At 66.5% G+C, this 15267-nt stretch overlaps 2 protein-coding genes across 2 annotated transcripts in view; one reads left to right on the top strand and one right to left on the bottom strand.

Moving 5' to 3' along the window:
* CPXM2 (carboxypeptidase X, M14 family member 2) overlaps window positions 1–2331 on the top strand; it is a 45165-nt gene extending 42834 nt beyond the window's left edge. Inside the window, exon 14 of the mRNA XM_070432053.1 lies at window positions 1050–2331. Coding sequence (XP_070288154.1) covers window positions 1050–1303 — 254 coding nt within the window. The 3' untranslated portion in view covers window positions 1304–2331. The remainder of the gene's footprint in view (window positions 1–1049) is intronic.
* A 2791-nt stretch (window positions 2332–5122) lies between these two features.
* Window positions 5123–14524, bottom strand: GPR26 (G protein-coupled receptor 26). The gene is made up of 3 exons (XM_070432051.1): window positions 13320–14524; window positions 10602–10715; window positions 5123–7793 (listed from the first exon to the last, which is right to left on the bottom strand). The coding sequence occupies exons 1-3, from the start codon at window positions 13985–13987 to the stop codon at window positions 7562–7564; spliced, it is 1014 nt and encodes a 337-aa protein (XP_070288152.1). The 5' UTR covers window positions 13988–14524; the 3' UTR covers window positions 5123–7561.
* Window positions 14525–15267: the final 743 nt, after the last annotated feature.

Raw genomic sequence — 15267 nt, 5'->3', positions numbered from 1 at the left:
CACTGGAGGGAACAAGCGTTGATGGGGGTGCGCCGTGGGGAACACAAAGTGCGGGAGAATGGGAGTGAGGCGCCCACACCCCGACACAGGACCAGGCAGGGAGAGGGGGCGCAGGGTCCGGTAGGAGGACACAGCCTGGGATGGGCTGGCTGCTTCCACGCTGGGAGCTCCAGGGGCCCCGAGAGACGTCTCCAGGGGGGCACCGTGCTGGGAGGTGCAGGCTGTCTGGTCGCAGGACCAAGGCTTTTCAAGATGGCATTGCGTGCCCTGGCCAGTGTTGCTCAGTGGGTAGAGCATCGGCCTGCAGACTGAAGGGTCCTGGGTTCAATTCTGGTCAAGGGCACATACCTGGGTTGCAGGCTTGATCCCCAGTAGGGGGCATGCAGGAGGCAGCCAACCAATGATTCTCTCTCATCATTGATGTTCCTATCTCTCTCTCCCTCTCTCTTCCTCCCTGAAATCAATAAAAATGCATATAATAAAAATAAAAACATATTTTTAAAAAATATATTTTATTGATTTTTTACAGAGAGGAAGGGAGAGGGATAGAGAGTTAGAAACATCGATGAGAGAGAAACATCAACCAGCTGCCTCCTGCGCACCCCCTACTGAGGATGTGCCTACAACCAAGGTACATGCCCTTCACCAGAATCGAACCCGGGACCCTTCAGTCCACAGGCCGATGCTCTATCCACTGAGCCAAACCGGTCAGGGCATAAAAACATATATATATTTTTAAAAAGATGGCATTTTGTGGTGAGGGGCGAGGGGCAGGGCCAGACCATGTGGAAGCTCATGTGCAGAATGAATGACGCATCGACCCTGGGAAGCGGTTAGAGGTGATTTCTCCATCGCCGCCCACGTGTACGGACGCTGTGGGGAGCCCATCCCAGACCCTGCCTGTCAGAACCATCAATGGGGCTTCCAAAGAGGACGCGCGCATCTGCAGGGGCTGGGGCTCCCCACGGCCGCCCCGAGTCTCTCTGGACTCACGGGGCTGGGGTCCGCGTTAGACAAGAGCTGTCCGAACCCCCGCTTTCTCTCCCCAGCCAGCGATGGCGATTACTGGCGCCTCCTGAACCCCGGCGAGTACGTGGTCACGGCCAAGGCAGACGGCTTCAGCGCGTCCACCAAGAACTGCATGGTCGGCTATGACATGGGCGCCACGCGGTGCGACTTCACGCTCGGCAGGACCAACCTGGCCCGCATCCGGGAGATCATGGAGACGTTCCGGCGGCGGCCCGGCAGCCTGCGCGCCCGGCAGCCCAGGCTCCGGGGGCGCAAGAGGCGGCAGCGCGGGTGACCTCCCGGCACTGAGCTGAGGCCCAGGCCCCGCCGAGGACACCCCGGGGCCGTGGCTCCGTAGAGGACCCGCTGCCTGTAGGCTCTGTCGCTCCCGGAGGCTGGGAGGACGCACGTGTGCCCAGCAAGCCTGGTCCCCAGGGCAGGCCCGCGGCTCGGGGTCTCCTTTCCTTCGTTCCCACGTATCCAAATAGCTTGGAAAGCGCAGCGGAGAAAGGCTGGCGGGGTGTGGGCTCGGCCATCCAAGCAGGATCAGGGAGCGAGGGGCTGGCCTGCCCGGAGCTCCTGGCTGCGCGGTGGGAGCCCGGCGCTTCCCCTGCTTGCGTGACAGGAGCCCCTGCGCGTGTGCCATGTGCCCGGCTGAAACCGCTGCCCTGGGGCCTGCTGTCCCCGGTGTCACCCTTCCCGCGGCTCAGGGCCTGCTAGCAGAGGCCGCCCTCTCGGCCGGGCATTCCCGCTGCTGCCCAGCAATCCTGCGCCTGTCGACAACAGCGAGATCACCAAGCGAGCGGCGGGCGGTGGGTGGCTGGAGGCCTCTGCGTCAGTTTCGCTTCTCTCTCATCAGCGGGAGAAAGGCTGGAATAATTCCAGGGGAAGCCTGGGCAGCAGGCGTGCCCGGGGGCAGGTTGCATGCAGATGGGGCTTACAGAGAACCCCAAATTCCCCCCTGGTCCGGCAGCCTGGGGGGCTCCCTGCTGGTGACAGGAGAAGGTGATTCCCACGAAACCACATCTCCTCAGGCTCCTCTGTGAGCCGCTGGGACTTTGAAAGATGCCGGGCTGACCTGCGACCTCCCTCCGCCCCAGACCCCCTCCTCCGTGGAGGCGCGCTCCTAACCTGCCCCACACGCGGGGGTTCGCTGTGGACACTCGCTCAGGATTGTCTGCGGAGCCTCGTTCAGGAGGGTATTGGAATGACCACGCGAGAAATCGGGTCTCGTTATTACTGTTGCTGCCTCACTGACGGGGGAGTGAGGAAATAAAGAAAGCAAATGGGGAGAGGCCTCCGTGTGGTTTCCCTGGGGAGCCTCGCGGCCACGCCCAGAGGACTGGCCGGAGCGCCAGGTTCCCCGCAGCCTGACTGCGCTGAGCTGGGCCACCGGGCCCTGTGAGCTCTTCCTCCTGTGGCCTGTCCCCTGGCACACACACAGCCCCACGGCCACGGCCACACACACAGCCCCACGGCCACGGCCACACACACAGCCCCACGGCCACACACACTCAGCGCCACGGCCATGGCACCAGGAGTCCAGGGAATTAAGAAAAAGAAATTGGGGGTGGAGGGCAAATATTCGGTGCCGTTGCAGGTGGACAGACGAGCAAGGCAGGTCTTTAGGTCAGTGAGTCAGGCTGGCCGCCGGGCTCTCTTTCGCAGGCCGACTTGGGCTCATCGGGGGGTATTGCTTGGAGCTCTGTGTTAAGAAGGGTTCTGAGGCAGGGTCCTGGCTGGGGGCGGGGGGGGGGGGTGGGTGGAGAACGCTGTGTGTGCTGTGGGGATGGGCGGGAAGGGCTGACAGCTGGTTGCCTCGAGTTTTCTATCCCTGAACTAGTTTGTCCCCCACGATGTGGAGATAGAGGCCCACGGAGGGGCAGTGTCCAAAGTCGGGTTGTGCCACTTATAGGGCGGTCATTCCTCCCTGGTGACCTTGAGGGAGGACGGGAGGACAGGGGACTGCCAGCTGCATTGGGAAGGCGAACCAGAGTTCACAGCAGGCAGAGAGGGAGAGCCATGGCACGAAGACACAGGCGTGTCTGTGAGGAGCTGTGGGAGGACCCGCCCCCCCTCCCCCGCGCCCCTGGTTAGACAGGGAGAAAGGCAGGCAGGAAAGGCAGGGAGGACGAAGAGGGCAGCATGGTGCCGGGCAGTGTTGGCCTGGGGTTCGAGCAGTTCTCTGTGGGAGCTGCAGGCCCCAGAACAAGCAATGTTGCAAGAATACACGGGAGCGAGCCCGCTTCTCGCTGGGAAGGAACGGGGCCAGGTCAGCGAGTCTAAAAACACGGACGCCGAGAACCTGCCTGCTCACAGCAGAGCAGGAGATGTTTATGCTGTAGAAGGAGGACAAACGGGCTTTTTAAAACGTCGGAAGCTGTAGGCGGCTCCAGGGTTTCGTTGCAAACCCATCTGGCAGGTCTGGTGCCTTCGCACGCACTTTCCTGGCATTCGCTCGCCCAGCGCGGCCCCCAGGGCCTCAGCGGAGCTGGGGGGGGGGGGCGAGGCGCAGTGATCCCCCCTCCTGGTGGGAAGGGAGGCTGGGCCGGCGCTGACCTGCCCGCGTGCTTTTCCGATTATGGAGACGCAGGGATCTGGGGATCGTGTTTAGTGAAAGGGTTTAGACCGAGAACCGTGTGGGGTGTGTGTGTGGAGCAGGAGGATGGCCACGTGGGATGCGTTGTCGACCTGAGGCCTTGGTGTGGGGTCCCTGAACTCAAGTCTGAGACAGGGCCTCGTGCAGGGGGCTTATCTGGGGGGGGGGGGGGGGGGGGGTGATCCCAGGAAGGAGAGGAAGGCAGCACCTGGATGCTGCGGTGAAGTCACTGCGGTCAGGTCGCTGTGGTCAGGTCGCTGAGTTGGGCCGTGGCCGGTCAGGCCCGGGGAACTCTGGGAAGAGTGGACGCTCCTGCTGTGGTCCTCGTGGGGGACAGGAGGCGGAGCTGGGGGGAGGCCTGGGGTGCTCTGGGGGTCAGGGCAGGGCTGACTGTGGGGAGCAGGCAGCAGGGAGCCGGGAGGGGCACTGCCAGCAGGAAGGGGCGGTAGGGGACAAGGGGGGGGCAGCTAGGGCACTGGCACTGGTCCCCGAAATGCACCTGCGACCCCAGGAGAGCCTGGCTGAGAGGTGGGTCCCAGAAGGGGCGGGGCCACGTGATCATGGGGCGGGGCCACAGGATCACCTGGAATTGGGCACGTGACAGGGGGCGGGCACCGTGATCACCTGGAATTGGGCACGTGACAGGGGGCGGGCACCGTGATCACCCGGAAGCGGGCGGCATCAGGGCCTTGGACCAGGCGGGATGGACAGAGCCATGTCTCGGGGAGCGAGTGCAGGAAGCCTGCCGTTTGCAGACCCCGAGTCAGTTTGTTTTCGAGGTAAAACAGTCGGCCGGGGAGGCAGGCGGCGGGAGCCGGACACGGGGAGGACAATGGCGCTTACACGCTGAGCCCAGACGCAGGGGGACGCGGTCTCCACGCAAGGCCCTCGCCCCCAGGCGGCCGGACTCTGCCAGGTTATCAGCTGGGAGGGAGCGCGGGACAGAGCAGCCGCCCGGAGCCACTGGTGCACGGACAGGACCCCTGTCCCCTGGGGGAGAGGGGGGAGTGGGAGGGGGGAGGGTGACACCCCTCAGAGCAAACGGCCGGAGGGCGAGGGGCCGCTCACCCAGAGGCCGCAGGTGAAGGAGACGCAGGCTGCGGGCAGCCCGGGTTCCCCTTTAGCTCTGCCCTTTGCTGTGTGCCCTGAGGAAGTCGCTCGCCCTCTCTGTGCTGCAGCAGCCTCGGCTGTGAACTGCCTGGCACTGGGGTGGGACTGAGAGCCTCCCCGCTCCAGGCCTATTTCCCAGCTTCTTGCCGTGTTTTCACCCCGTCAGGCCGTTCCCGGCGTGGGGCCCTCGGCCTCCAGCGCGCACCTGGCGGGGTCAGGGAGCAGGTCCCGGCCGTGAGCAGGTGCTGGTCTGCACGTTTCCAGGGGCTTTGCCTGAGGAAACGGGGCGTCGAGGGGGTCTCACCCCGAGGGAGACAGTTCACCGGGCCCACGGCACCGGGCATGTTCTAGACCCGCGGTCCCAGCCTTCCCACCTGACGGACCACCAGCTGGTGACGCGGGTCTACACGCCGTGGGGGGAGCACACGCCTCCAGCTGGGCCGTGCTAGCCCGCTGCTGGCCATCGCTAGCCCCGGCTTTCTCCTCCCTTCTGGTGTGTGTGTGTGTGTGTGTGTGTGTGTGTGGTTATAGAGGAAGGGAGGGAGGGAGGGAGGGAGAGAAACATCCGTGATGAGAGAGAATCATCCGTCCTGCCTCCTGCACGCCCCCGACTGGGGATCAAGCCCACAACCCGGCCTGTGCCCTGACCGGGAACCGAACCGTGACCTCCTGGTTCATGGGCCGACGCTCAGCCCCTGAGCCCCGCGGCCGGGCTCCGTGGTCTGAGGGCCTGTGTCTGAACAGTGATGAAAACGCCGTCGATGAACTGAGCTAGGCCTTGTCCGTCTGGTGCCCACGCAGCTGGTTTTTATTGGGTTTGGGGCAGTTTTGTGAAAATTACCAAATGCATCTTTGGGGACGTGTGGTGCCGGGTGAGGGCCTGTTTCCCGGCCGCCCCTGCCGCTGTCCGAGGAGGAGGGAGGGGGGGAGCCGGCGGGCTAACCCGCAGGCCTGACTTTGATCAGAAACACATTTTCCTGCTTGAACGTGACTGTCTCCTGACCTCACCCCCCGGGTCACGCGTCGCCGTCGGCCCAGTCCTGGGAGTGTCCGTGCGTGTCGTCCGGCTCCGCGCTGCTCTCAGCCTCTCTGGTGCGCCTGGTGCCGCGACCTTGGACCGGGAGCAGCTGCCCGTCGCTAGGAAACCGCCACAGAAACCCGAGGCGGCGGCGGCGATTCCAACTCCGGCGGCCACGTGCGCAGACAGAGCAGAGCGCTTTGCTTCAGTGGCGCTCGGTGGCGCTCGGAGCCGTGCCCGGGCGGCGGCGTGTGGCGTGCGGCGGCCGGTCAGCGCCCGCTCTCCGTGGAGAACAGACCTCACTTGCAGCAGCTGCAGATTTTCCTGGAAGAACATTCCCCTCGAGGCTGATTCCCAGCGAACAAGGTCACGTCCCCGAACGCGGCCGGGAGGGACCAGCCTGCCCGCTCCTCCGGACAGGGGTGAGCACAGCTCCACCTGCCCCTGGGAGGGGGCCGGGAGCCGCACCTGCGCTGTTCTGGTCTCCATGGAAACCCTGGATGGAGTGAGAGGAGACGAGGCAGGCTCTGTTCCTCGTTGTGAGTGCAAAGCTAAGTTTAATGAGGCATCTTTTAAAACAGACACACACACACTCCCCTTCTGCCCGTGCGGGGGCCCAGCCCGGTCACCGACGGCTCCTCCCTGCTGGGTCCCTGCTGGACGGCGGCCTCCCCTCCGTGAGGCTGCGCCTCTCCCGGCCTCCCCCCTGCAGGGCTCACGCAGAGGACGGCCGGGCGGCGGCGCCCAGCGGCAGGCCCTCATCTGAAACGGTGAACACGACGCAGGGCAGAGAGCACGGTCCGCTCACCCTGGCTTTTACGGCATCCGCGGGGCTGCGAAGGGGCTGGCATAGGTACCATCGCTAGGATTTCAATAAAAACCTCAGCCTCCCGCCCACAGCCCAGGGCACGCGCTTGCCCCCTCGACAGCCCCCACCTTCTGCCGACGGACGCGGGACGTGAGCGCACAGGAAGCCCATGCCTTCACATCAGGCTAGAACCCGGTGCGGTCAGTTCTTGCCCGTCGATCTCAGAGGACGTGCCGGATGCGAGGTGCCAGACGCGGTAACGCGCCTGCAAGTTCAGGCCGCAGGTGGGTGGGGACCAGCCAGCCCCCTTCCTGCCGCCTCTCCTTGGCGCCGACACCCCGGCACGTAAGTCAGAAGCAGGTACCTTCAGGGTCAGACCCCAAAGAACAGTGTCCGTGTCCCCCCTGCCCCTTGGAACCACCTTCGAACCTGGGTTGTCTGCACACGCACGTGCTCGCTCTGGGTGGGGGCGGGGCAGATGGAGGGACAAACGTTGAATCCAATGTAAGTGTTTCTACGGTTGGTCCACAGCCATCGACCGGGGAGCCAGTAGGTGTTCACCCCCCTCCCCCCCCCGCCCCCTGGGGCACAGGACCAGGGCGTCCCAGCCCAGCACAAGGTAGTTAGATCCGCCCGAGTGATATTTGGGTTAAAGCAGCCACGGCCATGACCCGTGTCCCGTGGCAGCCACCACTCCCGGCAGCAAGGAGCCCCGTGTCCAGGGCTCAGGGGGCAGGCGGACCCCATGCTGCCCCACCTGCCCCCGCGCCGTGTCCTTGGTCACGACTGTCAGCTCTGGGAGCCTCTGGCCTGTCAAGGAGCTCAGAGCAGCTCATCCCACGGTCTCCTTCGGTGATAACGGGGCCCGCTCAGCGGTCCCCGGAGAGCAGGAAGCCGCCTCCAGGAGCCGGACCCGGGATCGCTGGGCTGCCAGGCGGTGGCGGGGGCCCTGCGTCTGCCCGGAGCCCCGCCTCCCTGCTGCTCACCGCTGTCTCCCATGTCCAGCAGGAGGCGCCCCTCACTCGGCGACGGGCAGGGTGTTCTGGCTGTGGGAGCCGCCGGCCAGGCCCGAGGAGCGCAGGGAGCGCCGGTGGAAGAGCCGGGTCAGGATCTCCTTGCAGCTCTGGCGGTACTGGTGGCGCAGCAGCGAGTACACAAAGGGGTCGGACGCGGCCTTGCTGTAGGCCAAGCACTTGGACAGCACCCCCCAGTGCGAGGCGATGGGCACCGTGGCGGACAGCTCCACCAGCCTGCGGAGAGAGGGCGCGGGGAGGTCACAGGTCACAGCCGCCACGGCCCCCTGTCCAGGCCCCGGAGCCCCACCCAGCTTCCCGGACGAGCCTCGGGTTCCCCGGGCCGCCTCCCAGAGCAATGACACGCCAGGACCTTCAGCCGTGACCTCCTGGCAGGCGACGGTTTCACTCCAGCTGCTGTCCCAACTGCGCCCCTCAACGCTCGACTTCACGGAGCCCTGGGCGACCCACAGTCCCCACGTCACACGTGAGGAGGTAGGTGCCCAAGGAGGTTAAGCCCTTGGCCCCAGGTCACCGACCGGCCAGTTGTCGAGTTGGGACTGGACCCCGGGTTGTGCGACCCTGGAGCCCAAGATCATCTAAGAAATGGCTGAGGGTGAATCGTGTCCCTGCCATTGGCTCCCAGTCTGCCCCGCGACCCCGGCTGGCGGCCGGCCTGTGTGTGGCCCCAGCTAGCGGCCGGCCTGTGTGTGACCCCAGCTAGCGGCCGGCCTGCATGTGACCCCGGGCTAGTGTCCCTAACCTCAGGCCTGGAGGTTTCCTCTGAGAACGACAAGACCCGCCCTGGGAGCAGAAAGACCGACTTCGCTTGCAGCCCAGCCCGCCTCCCGGGAGGCTGCGGGGACGCTGGCTGAGGGTGACTGCGAACCGTCTGCAGCTCGAAGGGCGTCTCGCATCCGGGGAGGCTGCTGGCCGGGGGCCTCTGCCCAGGCGGGTTCGGTCCCCGGGAGGGGCCCTGGTCCCTGAGGGGCCGAGGACAGAGGCAGCTTATGTCATGGGCACCGTCTGAGGGTCCTCCGGGTACCCGGCCAGCAACCCCCAGGGGAGCGGACGCGAGCGGGGAGGCAGCGCACCCCTGCTGTGTGCACGAGATGTCCCCCCGCGATGCCATGCACTCCTCTCTCCTGCCCGGTGCCCTTGGCCCGCGTGGCCAGCTGACCCGCTTCCCACTGGTCCTGCCCTGGACGCCCGCCCACCGTCACAGCCCAGCGCTGCCTGCCCTGCTCCGGCCCAGCTCTGGCAGCCCCAGGTCCCCATCGGTCCCGGGGGGCTGGGAGGGCAGGGGTGTCCACGCGGCTGCGATCCCATCTAACGCCAGAGCTGGTCAGGGTGTGGTCACATGACCCGTCAGCTGACCTGGCAGGGCGGCCCGGGATCCCCCTGGGAAAGGGGCGCAGTCAGCACCAGCCAGGCTGCCTCTGGGCCCCGCGCACGCGCCAGGCCGCCAAGTGGGGGCCGGAGGGGATGCCACTCGAGCCCCCCTCTTCCGGGGCCGGTGCTGTCTGTCCCGCAGAGGCTGGGCACAGGGAGCAGGGTCAGCCTGCAGGGGCGTCTCTGCATGTCCAGGCCGGTCCCCACGCGCTGGAGATGGCGCCGGACTGCGGAGCCCAAATGCTGCCGACGGCGGACACCCACCTCACCCGGGTCCTCCAGCTGCTGCTCCCACGTCCTCAGGGAACCCCTCTTGCCTCTGACCCTCAGTAAATGCAGCTGCTGGCCCTCCAGGAGGCGGGACCAAGCACGGGCAGGCACCCATGGGACCTCCTGGGAGCCCTGCAGGTGGCCAGTGGGCGACAGGTGCAGCCATAAAGGGCTCATGTTCTGCCGCCGGCCTGGCTCAGGGGTCGAGCGGCCACCTAGGAACCAGGAGGTCAGGGTTCCATTCCCATCAGGGCACAGGCCAGGTTGTGGGCTCCATCCCCAGTGGGGGGCGTGCAGGAGGCAGCTGATCAGTGATTCTCTCTTATTGATGTTTCTCTCCCTCTCACTTCCTCTCTGAAATCAATACAAATATTTTTTAAAGAAAAAGATTCTTAAGAAAAGAGAGAGTCCTGTTCTCCTGTAACGGGTGACGGGAGGAGGCTCAGGAGCCATGCGAGGGCTTGAGTGGTTTCTGACTGACCTGGGGTGATGCCCCCACCGAGAAGGCTGCTGGGCAGAGGGGGGTCCACGGCCGACAAAGAGGGGAGCCTTCCCCGCTGGTCTGCTCGTCCCATCAGCTCCAGGGGTGGCAGGTGTCACAGCTGAGCCCGCCCTCCTGAAGCCAATTCCACCAGCTCCAAGCCCCCTGCCCCCAGCGGTCCCAACGTCGAACCCCATGAGGTGCGGGCGGGCCGCCTGGAGAGAGTCCGTGCGCCGGGGGCGCCCAGCCTTTACCCGAGGTGACCCCCCAGCACCTGCTCTCAGCCTTCGCAGAGGAGGCGGCTGTCTGCTCGGTGGGTGTGGGCACAGCGCCGCCCCTGGGGGAAGAGCGGACCTCACGCTCTCGGAGGGGCTGGTGGAGGGGCTGGTGCAGGCCTGTGCGAGGCCACCCCGGCCGGAAGCGGCTGAGTCCAGGCGGAGGGCAGGTGCCCACCTGGCTGGGCGCGGCCTGTGCTCCCTGCTCCCCTGCAGGTGGCACGTGGCCCCCGCTACTGACCGGGCTGGGGGCGGCGCTGGGCTCCCTGTGCTCAGGGGCCTCCCCCTCTCTCCCCCTTTCCTCCCGGTGGGCCTCCTGCGGTTGGTGGGCACCCGGCCCCTTCTCCTCTCTGCCCGCTTCCCTCTCCGGGGGCCTCCTGCGGGCAGCCCGGGATGAAGGGTCAGAGGGAGGAGGTGGCAATCGAGTGGGAGAGACGTCACAGCCCTTTCAGCCCTGAGTTTAGGGGGAGAATTCAAGGCCGCAGAGAACAGGCGTGCACCCTCCTTCTCCTCGGACCTCTCAGGTTCACCCTCACCCCCACGCTCTGTCTGGAGATGACGTGGGCCCCGCTGTGCGCTCCGAAGCCCCGCACCCCGCCCGCCGCCCCTGCACGCGCCCGGGCTCACCTGGTGAGGACATAGGGCGCGAAGCACAGGAGGAAGGTCCCTATGAAGGTGCTGATCTTCCTGGTGGCCCGCTGCCGCCGCCTCCGCTGCTCCTCCAGGCAGCGCTCGCGCACGCTGCACGGGAAAGAGGGGACAGGGCGGCTCAGGGCGCCTGCCCGGGTCTCGGGGTCACCACCCCCGAGCACAGGCAGCGGCCGCGAGGGCAGGCACCCGGCTGTGCAGCCAGGAGACCCGAGGCCGAGGCCTGGCCGAGCTGTGTGACCTCCCCGAGCCTCGGGGCCACCAGCCGGAAAGGGGACAGTCATCTAAGGAGACGCACAGAGAAAGGGCTGCTGTGAGAACGGAACGCACAAGGCACACAGATGCACGGCATGTGTTTGGTGCAGCCCTAGCTGGTGTGGCTCAGTGGACAGAGCGTCGGCCTGTGGACTGAAGCATCCCAGGTTCGATTCCCGGTCAGGGCACATGATCCCCAGTGCGGGGCGTGCAGGAGGCAGCCGATCCATGATTCTCTCTCATCATTGATGTTTCTACCTCTCCCTCTTCTTTCCTCTCTGAAATCAATAAAAAGTATTTTTTAAAAATTGGTTCGATGCCTGAAGCAGTTAGCACCACGCCGGATGCCAGAGCAGGTGCAAACGACAACTCATTATTACAGCTCGCTCCTCGCTGGGCCGCGGCGCACAGCCCGAGTGCACATCCCCGATGTACGCTCTCTGCTCCCTAGGCGCCCGCCACCGTCCTGCCCAGTGCGTGGCCCCCGGGGAGCTGCCTGCCAGCACGTCACCCGCCTGTTTCACGCGAGGACTCTGAGCTCCGAGAGGACCCTGAGCTCCGCGAGGCCAGGGAAGCCGCTCGGCTGGGAAGTGGAGGCAGGACTTGAACCTGCGTCCGTGTGACTCACGGCTGGCCCTTCACCGGGCAACCCGGACGCTGCGCGGTGAGCGGGGCCTCCTGTCCTCCGCACCTTCTGCCCGAACCTTCCGCCCGAAGCCGCAGCCCTGCCCGGAGCTACAGACAGGAAGGGGCAGCCCTGCCCTGTGGCTGCAGAAGAGACTCCCTGCAGGGGCGCGAGCCACGCGTGTCCTGGTCTCAGCGTGCGTGCAGGGGGCCTGTGCACATGCGGTTCCCATGTGAGCACCTGGGATTGCGTGTGACATGCGTGTACGTGGGTTCCTATGCCCTGCCGTCACGTGCTGCTGGTCACGCACATGCACGCCTGTATGTGGTTCTGTGCGGAGAGGATGATGAGCCTTCATGTCATTGGTCACATCTAATGAGGTGCGGTTCCCCGGGGACGTGAGCACAGCCATGCCCTGCGACAGGGAGGCTCCCACGTTCCTGGCGGCTCCGGGGCAGGACCGTCTCCGCACTGAGGGAGCCTCTGCTCGGACACCTCGGGTCTGACTCCCTCAACCAGGAGCTGCTTTAGGGGGTGGGGGAGGGGTCAGCCTCAGGGAACTCCCCTGATCGAGCCTCCCCCATCGGTGCTCCCCGCCTGCCTCGCTCTCATGCCTCCCAGAAGCCACAGCCCCTGTTGAGGGTCCTGGCCGCAGAGCCCCCTCCCCAGGACATGGGATACAAACTAGCAGAGTCCACTTTCTCTCCCCTCCCTCCCCTCCCTCCTTCTCTCCCTCTTCCTCCTCTTCCTCCTCTTCCTCCTCTCCCCTCCCCTTCCTCCTCCTCCCTCCTTCTCTCCCTCCTCCTCCCCCTCCCTCCTCTTCCCCCCTCCCTCCCCCCTTCTCCCTCCTCCTTCCTCCTCTCCCTCCTGTTCCCTCCTCCTGGCCCCTCTTCCTCACCCCTTCCTCCTCTGTAAGCAAAGCCTAGGTGAGCTCAGGCTGCCTTAGCCAAGTGTCCCCCCTTCTCTCTAGGGGAGTCTCAGGGAAGAGCCGGAGTTCCCAGGGGGACCTGCACCTGCACCCCGAGCTGCCTTCCTGGAAGACCCCTGCGGGTGGGTGCGGTGAGGGTGGGTGAGGGTGGGTGAGGGTGCGGGTGGGCGGGGACCCAGGGCTGACACTCCCCGGGCAGGGCCATCAGGGCCAGCAGCTCCGAGTCCAGAGGCACAGGCAGCACTGGCAGGAGGGGCAGGACGAGGTTCCTCCCCAGGACCGGCAGGGGGCGCAGCCCGGCTCTCTCTCTCTGTCTCTCTCTCTCTCTGTCTGTCTCTCTCTCTCTCTCTCTCTCTCTCTCTGTCTCTCTCTCTGTCACACATACACATACACACACACACACACACACACACACACACACAGGACAGGCAGCGCAGGCCCCAGAGAAAGGACGGCCGGGAAGAGCAGCTGGTTCCGGTGTGAGGACCCCTCAGGAGTCCCCCTCCCCCGCTCCCCCCCCCCCCCCCCCCCGTTGGGGCCCCAGAGCCTCTAAGGGCCGCGTGTGCTGTGCAAAGTGCAAACCGCACCCAGAACCAGCTAAGTGCCCACTGGTTCCCCTGATGCTGCCAGAGCCTGCGTCCTGCCCACTCCCGGGGCCGCTGTGCGCGCCTGTGCCCGGGCACCTGCCCTGGGACCCGCAGCATCCCCCCCGCCCCCCCCTTCCCAAGAGGAAACGCAGACTGGGTGGAAGGGGGTCGCCAAGGCCGCACCTGAGTGTGGAGGAGGCGTGGGTCCCCTTCCCCCACCCCCTTCCCCCCTCCCCTCCCCTCCCCTCCCCTCCCCTCCCCCTCCCCCCACCGGGCGCCCTCGCCGCCCTCGCCACCCTCACCTGGGGTGGATGTCCACCAGCAGGACCAGCGTCTGCATGGTGATCACGTCGATGCGCCGGCAGTGGGCGCGCGCCACGCGCAGCACCTTGAGGTACGTGGCGCAGAGCACCAGCAGGGCGAGCAGGAAGCTGAGCGCGTGGAAGGCGCCGGAGAAGAGGGCGAAGCGCAGGCGCTCGTCGGGGCGGCGGCTGCACAGCGCGCAGGACGCGGAGGGCGCGTGGAAGCCGAGCCAGGAGCGCGCGAGCGCCGCGGCGGGGAAGGCCAGCGCGTGCAGCCACGTGTAGGCCACCAGCAGCGCGGCGCCGCGGGGGCGCACCCGGGCGCGGTAGCGCAGCGGGAAGACCACGGCCGCCCAGCGGTCCAGGCCCAGCGCGGCCATGCTCAGCATGGCGTTGCTGGCCAGGAAGGTGTCCAGGAAGGCGACCAGGCGGCACAGGCGGTCGCCCGCGGGCTGGCGCTGCGCCACGACGGCCGCCAGCGTGAGCGGCATGTTGACCACGGTGCCCAGCAGGTTCCCGCACGTGAGGTTGAGCGTGAAGAGCGCGGGCGCGGGGCGGCGCAGGGCGGCGCTGTGCAGCAGGCAGAGCAGCACCAGCGCGTTGGCGAGCAGCGACACGCCCATGGTGGCCGCCAGCAGCCCCGCCAGCCCCGCGTCCCACGAGTCCATGGCGCGCGCTCAGGGCCCGCCCGCCGCCCGGCGACCCCCGGCCCCGCCGCCAGGGGCCCCGGAGGGCGCCGCCCCCGCCTCCCTGGCGAGCACCTGGGCGCGCAGCTCCCCTGCAGCCCGCGCCGCCTCCCGGGCCAGCGCCGCCCGGAGCTGCCAGCGCTCGGACCCGGACCGCAGGCGCCGGCGCCCCCGCGCTGTCTGCTCCCTCTACCCTCACCCCATCCCCGTCTCCGCGGCGCACCCTCAGCTCAGCTCCGGGCCTTTCTCTTCCTCCCCTCTCTGCGCTGGGCCGGCTCGCTCTCCCGGTCTGCTCTCTCTCTCTCTGCTGTGCTTCTCTTCTCTCTCTCTCTCTCTCTCTCTCTCTCCCACTGCTGCGTCTCCATCTGTCTCTCCCACCCCCAATTTTCTCCTTGCCTCTTGTTCTTCCCTCTCCTCTCCTCCCTGGGGAATCTAGCAGCTTCTATCACAGAAATACACACACACACACTCACACACACACACACACACACTCACACACACACACTCACACACACACTCACTAACACACACACACTCACACACACACTCACACACACACACTCACACACACACACTCACTCACACACACACACTCACACACACACACACACACTCACACACACACTCACACACACACAGACACACTCACACACACACTCACACACACACTCACACACACACACAGAACCAGCCCTGACCCAAGGCTTCCCGCAGGGCGATTGGCTCCTTGTACCCCAGCCCCCTGCTCCCCTCTGCGTGTCAGGGCCAGGCTGGGTCAGGACCTCTCCGGGGAAAGGAAGGTCCCCTTGCACCTTCACCTCAGGCCACGAGTCCCGGCCTGAGCACCTGCGCAGCCAGGCCTGGGGGTGGGGTGGGGGGTGCCCTCTGCCCATCAGCTTCCAGCCCGAACATCAGCAGCATCCTCAACCCTCAGGGAGGGGGTTTCGGGGACTCGATGGGCACCCCGGGCACTCCCTCGGCCAGAAAGGCCCTGATCCGACCCTGACCCTGAGCACAACGCAGGCCCACAGTCCACACGCAGCAGAGCCGGTGGCTGACACTCAGCGTGGTGGGCGTCCCAGCTGCGGCATCTGCCGCCGGCGCACCTTCTGCCCTGGCCCTGGCGAGGCAGGCCCTCCAGGGCAGGGGGACGGGGGGGCTGAGGGGGGAGACACACGTGCATGTCAGACCCGAGCAGAGGCTGAGGGGCTCCGTGAGCGCGTGCAGCCAGGACCCCCGCCGGGCGGGCCTCGCCAAGCCTG

The sequence above is a fragment of the Myotis yumanensis genome, unplaced genomic scaffold (assembly GCF_028538775.1).
Source record: "Myotis yumanensis isolate MYYU_CA2020_CCGP unplaced genomic scaffold, mMyoYum1.0.hap1 SCAF_13, whole genome shotgun sequence".
NCBI classification, from domain to species: Eukaryota; Metazoa; Chordata; class Mammalia; order Chiroptera; family Vespertilionidae; genus Myotis; species Myotis yumanensis.
The sequence above is the reverse complement of the archived record's forward strand: the minus strand, read 5'-3'. Positions and strand labels throughout refer to the sequence as shown.

Bases quoted from the DNA above. Each gene is read 5' to 3' on its own strand.
- GPR26 (XM_070432051.1), bottom strand. From the start codon at position 13,987: ATGGACTCGTGGGACGCGGGGCTGGCGGGGCTGCTGGCGGCCACCATG. The intron at 10,716-13,319 runs GTGAGGGTGGCG...TTTCCCGTGCAG, and splicing joins CTGGTGGACATCCACCCCAG to CGTGCGCGAGCGCTGCCTGG. The intron at 7,794-10,601 runs GTGAGCCCGGGC...CTCTCTCCGCAG, and splicing joins GCGCCCTATGTCCTCACCAG to GCTGGTGGAGCTGTCCGCCA.